Below are 6,191 nucleotides of genomic sequence, written 5' to 3'. Positions count from 1 at the left end.
TTGAATAAGGGTTGTTTCATGTTAAGCCGACCACTATTCTGCTCTTGATCTGTAGAATTGATTGCACTATTACAATTTCACATTTAAATTAGTTGACGTAAAATTCAAAAGTTTACCATGAAGCAAAATATGAAAGGGGAAGTTGTGGTAAGAAGAAAATAAAAAGAAAACCCCAATTAACCAATTAAATACCAAAAAACTAAATTAAATGAGAAGCTCCTGCTTGTTTTGTGGGGGTAAATCTACTTTTATTTTTTTTGTGATGTAAATTGTAAAGAATAAAAACGTTACACCAGTAATTTTGAATGTCATTTCAGGCAAGTGGAACGGTAAGCGCGAAAGTAAAGAACAAAGAAACAACAAAAAAAAACACATTTTTATGTTAAAGAACTTAATCTACTTTTAGACCACCAAACAAATTATACATAATTTTTTTAAGTTATTATATTTCATAAAGTAGGCTGAAGTATTTAAAGAAAAAACATTACCATGCGATTTATTCGCACGGGCATACCTACTAACATTTTATTTGCATTAGCATCGTATGCGTAATATTTTTGAATATGCAAACTATTTTCTACATTTTATTCCATTTTTCCTGCAAGTCAGTTCCCAAAAGGAAATGCAATTTCTAAATTATGTAAAGTATAAAAAAAATTATGGTACATTTCGGTCAGCATACGCAACTGCGATTTCGTCGAAATTTCCGTATGTTGTGCAGTTTAAAATGATAAACAAGAACATATAGGTACAGGAAAACATTCACTCAACAAAGAAATTGCATATTCCTTTGTCGACATTTTTTCTTTTTCATTCCGTACGAGGGAAAACGCATAATTTGGTGAACGTATGGAATATTTCCTTCAACCACGTCTATCTGAAAATATTACCTGCTTCTGTAAAAATTGCCCTAAACTAACCGAACTCTCAAATAGAACAATGCGTAACACCCCTCAAAAACTTTAAATTTATTAGATTTATTTAGATATTAGATACTTTATTATTTATATGAAAAGTTTTCAGTTTTCAAACTTCGGAAAATCAGAACTAGCTGAATCTAATCTAACCTAATCCAATCTCAACGTAACCTAAGGCAATTATACATGGTGGCTCACGGTGACCACCCATCAGAATATGTCGGACACTACATCGATTCGAATTTTGAAAATTTGAATCATACCGTTATTGGGTATGCTCTAGTCAATTAAAATAGCGGCATCTATGTAGCACTTCCGGCTATACCGGAAGTTGATATCAACTTCGTTATTTTAAATAGAACACCCCGTATTCTACGACGGTTTTGATTTTTGCTTATGATTTTGGGTAGACTTTTATAATGCTTTATTTGTTAACGAAGATGGCTATGAAATTATTAGCAGATCTTCAAAAGAAATAATATGAGTTTATTATTGTCACCCATACACCCATAGTGACAGTTTAGTCATTAAATATTTTAATTCTCAATGTCAATTATTGAATATTACTTTTATGACGAATGGACGAAGTTCCTATTCAAATCGAGAAGAATTTTATAAAATCAACTGCAATACGGTAGACTACAGATAACAATAGTAAAAAAAGTAAATAAACAATAAACACGGCACGCCTATCAGCATATCGCTCTTATGACCAAGCTTACTCTGCTACAAAACAATTGAATAATTTTATTAACAATTTTTTGACCTCCAAAAATAGGCTACAACCATCAAAACCCAGCAAATGCCATTCTGCAAAATTACATACGCCTACACCACTACTCACACTACTCACTCAAGATGTTCCAGATGCCCCGTTTAAATACACCCATACTAGTCGATTCCCTTAACTCCTCTGGCAACAGATTCCACGCATGTCTCAATATGAAAGGCAGCGAATAAAATTGAAAATTTGTTTTCGCTGTGCTCTCAATCAGAAATATAGGATCCCGTGTTGGATAGGCAGAGTCTCTCATAGGGAATAGCTCACAAAGTTCAGGACAGTTAAAGTAGTTGTGACGCAGTTTATACATAAAAATATAATTATTATATAACAGTCTATCAGTAGAGTTGGGAGAGAACCGGTTCAATATCCACTCGAAGTCGTGATTTCTATACGACATAGGTATCTGTCTTGAAAGAAACGACACGAAGCATCCTTCTTTGAATAGATTCAATTTTTTTCAACAACAGTTGCGTGTACGGAGCCCATATTACCGATGCATACATACATATAGGGAGTACCATAGTTTTATAGTGTCACAATCGTTTCCGGCTTTCTGAAGTCAACCGTCATTCTCCTTATAAAACCTACCAGTGTTAAGCATCTTGCTACCACATAATCAATATGACCCACAAATGACATAGTGTTATCAAAATAAATACCAAGATCTTTAATCGATTCAAGTCGAGGTAGCACATGACCATCAATGGTATATACCGATTCGTAGCCCAATTTGCTTTTACAATAAGATACATATGCACTTTTCTTGTAATTAAGGTAAGGACGGTTTTCTTCAGACCACCACTTAACCGCATCTAAATCCGCCTGCAAACCACTCACATCACTCTCATCACACAACACTCTAAACATCTTTATATCGTCCGCGTACAACAGCAATCCAGATCCATTGATGCAGGCTAAAAGGTCATTGATAAATAACAGAAATAACAAAGGACTCAGGTGCGATCCTTGGGGAACGCCCGAATGTATATCGTAATAATATGATAGATCATTTAACAACCTTGCACTCTGCACCCGACCCCTTAGGTAAGAGTTCAGCTAGGACCCCTATACAGCACACACTCCAAAATTGCTCAGCTTGCGCAAAAGAACCGAATAATTTACAGTTTCAAAAGCCTTGCTAAAATCTAAATACAATACTCTGCCTGCTGCAACTTTCTTAAGGCCNTCCGCGCCCCTCTTCTTAGGTAATGTTACTACTACGTTCCGTTTATAATCCTCTGGGACTTTCCCCGTTTCGTAAATGTGACTAACTAACTTAAACATACGATCTCTAACCTCTTGTCCTGCATGTTTTAGAATTTCCCCCTGTATCCCATCTACACCTGGCGCCTTATTATCCTTTAAATTTTTTAATGCTACATCGAACTCTTCTCTCATTATGGGATAACCAAGCTCATCTATTTCCACACTATTTTCCTTCTCTAACATATCTCCTAACTCGGGGCCTGCGTAAAGGATCTCTAAATATTCTTTCCACCTATCTGCCTTTTCCTCATTTTCTATCAACATGACCCCTGCCTCGTTTATTACCTATATATTATTACCTATACACAATAACTATCCTATCGCTTTTTTGTAAATAACTTTCTACACTCTGCCCTACTTTCCTACGCATTACAATTCCTACACCTGAATTACCTTCTACAGATCCTNTCGTTTTTTTTATTCTCGCCCTCTATTATTCTTTTGTACAACCAGTTTTTTTTTGTTTTGTCTTTTCCTTTATCTTCAGTTTTATTATTTTCCTCCATATATTGTACCCTTCAAATTCTGTTGTATAAAAATTTTAATCCTGCTATCCAATCAATTAATAATAAATCGTAGGAAGGTCTGATAAACAAAAACTTGTCTCGCCCTCAGAACAAAAAGTCTCCATCAAAAAGCCCAAGGAACACTCTAATTACGAACAGGTGACTACCAGTAATAGACAATAACTAAAATTTCTTCCAAACGCACAATTCTGCATCAATAACACTAATCTTATCCTATGAAGATCCTATATCTTTCATCGCAGCAAGTACAACATTAAAAATCGATTCGTTTTTCCCACATAAATTATCTAAAACACTCGGAGTATAATTCCACACACCTATATCGATCGACCGACCGACCGACCATTTCCTCTTATTGTTACTGATTCTTCATTTTCTGTAAGACATCACATCATGTTATTATAATGAAATATGCAGACAAAATTTAATAACGCATAAAAAAGGACATTGTCCTCAAAAACAACGTTAATGTTATTATCCACTATTTTCCTCTTCGGTATAGGTACTTGTTTTGGAAAATTTTTTAGTAAATTCTTAAAGTAAAACGAAGTAGGTATGTTTCACCAATTTATTAATCCAATCTGACAAATGTGTTTATAGTAGCCTTAAATTATCTTTAAAAAGGTCATTTACAAATTTATAGCATCTTTGGGGAGTCGCCATCTGTCTACGCGAAGTGGGGAATCTATTTTCAATTTCCAGATTTTCCAATGAAGTGAACTTCTTACTTTTACCAACATTAGGATCTTAGCTTTCTCAATATCGATATATATTGTGATTGCTATTTGAGAAGCGTTAGGAAAATGTACTTGTTTTATCTTCCTTTTTAGTACCGGCTGTACCTTCTTTTAAACGTGTAATTACTGCTCTACCACCTTGACCTACGTAGATAGCACCGTATGCTTGACAAAGCAGTGGATAAATGCCGCCTTTTTCTTTAATATTTTTTTTACGTTTGTTACGTACCAAAAGGCTGTTTATACTTGATGACTGATTAAAGCATTCAAGATTTGTGCTTTTGCAACTAATAATAAAACCATAAAGTTTTTTATTAAACAAATTTAAAAAAGGTTTGAAAGAAAAGAGGGATACTTATCAATTGTTTTATGAATCGTGTGAACTTAGATAAAAAAACACAAAAAAACCTCATGTTCAAAATTAACGTTATTAACGTTATGCGTCCGTGCTTGGGTCGCAGAAATTCATATGTGACTGTGACAGACGGACAGACAGACACATGAGTGAACCTATAAGGATTCCGTTTTTCATTCGGGCCTACAAAACCTTAAGCAAATCAAAATTTCTAAACTTTCACTTACCTTGCCAATAACCAAATAGAACTAAACTCGCGGAACTTTTCACTCTTCGGTTACAGATATCAACTCCCGAAACCATATAATTTTGTATAGATCCTTTGTAAATTTAGCACTTAAAAGTATATTCTTGGTAATGCTACTACTGAAGCAATTTGGTCGAGCTATTTCGGTTAACATTAAATGCACTTCTGATAATTGACTTGTTGACAACTCCTCTTCTCATATTTTATTAAAGTGATGATTTTCCAATAAGATTACCTATTTAATTTGAAACATTTGGTATTCAGTTATTTTAGCAGCGCTTATGTTCGTTAATTTTAATATTCATATATTGTATAATTTTTCATATACATAACAATTAAACCTGGTTTGTAGGACACAGTGGGAAGATACTTTGTCTTACTGTAACAAAACAATCTCAATACTTGTTAACTGGCTCGGAAGATATCAGTATTATAGTGTGGAACTTAAAGACATTAACTATTCATTTGAAAATTGTTGAACACATTGCTCCAGTTCTAAGTATAACGAGTGCCCTGAATAACTCTTTAATTGTTAGTGGGGGAGAAGACAGTAGCATTATAATGACATCTCTTTCAACAGGAAAACTTGTATGTATCTCTCTTGGAAACGAGCCCGTAAACATTCATGTGTCACATCATCATTCTGTTGTCAGGTCATGAAATTCGACCACCATCGAGGTCCGGTGACTTCAGTAAAAGTAACTTCCGCAGGAGATGTACTTGTATCTGCCAGCCAAGACGGAATTGCGTGCTTATGGTCACTAGAATCGTTTACTTTGCTAAACTGTATTTCGCTAAACTCTCCCGTGTTAATGACGGATGTTTCCGCTGATTCTGTATTTTTATTAGCAGCATGCGCAGACAACAGCCTTTGTCTCAGAACATTGGCAACTGGTACGGAACTTCATAGATTTTCTTCTCACAAATCAAAGGTAAGAGTTATGCATTTTTATAAATCTTGAATAAGGGTTGTTTCATGTTAAGCCGACCACTATTCTGCTCTTGATCTGTAGAATTGATTGCACTATTACAATTTCACATTTAAATTAGTTGACGTAAAATTCAAAAGTTTACCATGAAGCAAAATATGAAAGGGGAAGTTGTGGTAAGAAGAAAATAAAAAGAAAACCCCAATTAACCAATTAAATACCAAAAAACTAAATTAACTGAGAAGCTCCTGCTTGTTTTGTGGGGGTAAATCTACTTTTATTTTTTTTGTGATGTAAATTGTAAAGAATAAAAACGTTACACCAGTAATTTTGAATGTCATTTCAGGCAAGTGGAACGGTAAGCGCGAAAGTAAAGAACAAAGAAACAACAAAAAAAAACACATTTTTATGTTAAAGAACTTAATCTAC

At 34.3% G+C, this 6,191-nt stretch overlaps 1 protein-coding gene across 1 annotated transcript in view; it reads left to right on the top strand.

Moving 5' to 3' along the window:
* Nucleotides 1-6,191, top strand: part of LOC108737958 (NACHT domain- and WD repeat-containing protein 1) — a 114,598-nt gene that overhangs the window by 91,650 nt on the left and 16,757 nt on the right. Inside the window, exons 16-17 of the mRNA XM_025976902.1 lie at nucleotides 5,186-5,421; nucleotides 5,487-5,765. Coding sequence (XP_025832687.1) covers nucleotides 5,186-5,421; nucleotides 5,487-5,765 — 515 coding nt within the window. The remainder of the gene's footprint in view (nucleotides 1-5,185; nucleotides 5,422-5,486; nucleotides 5,766-6,191) is intronic.

Source organism: Agrilus planipennis, unplaced genomic scaffold (genome assembly GCF_000699045.2).
Source record: "Agrilus planipennis isolate EAB-ADULT unplaced genomic scaffold, Apla_2.0 scaffold152, whole genome shotgun sequence".
NCBI classification, from domain to species: Eukaryota; Metazoa; Arthropoda; class Insecta; order Coleoptera; family Buprestidae; genus Agrilus; species Agrilus planipennis.
The sequence above is the reverse complement of the archived record's forward strand: the minus strand, read 5'-3'. Positions and strand labels throughout refer to the sequence as shown.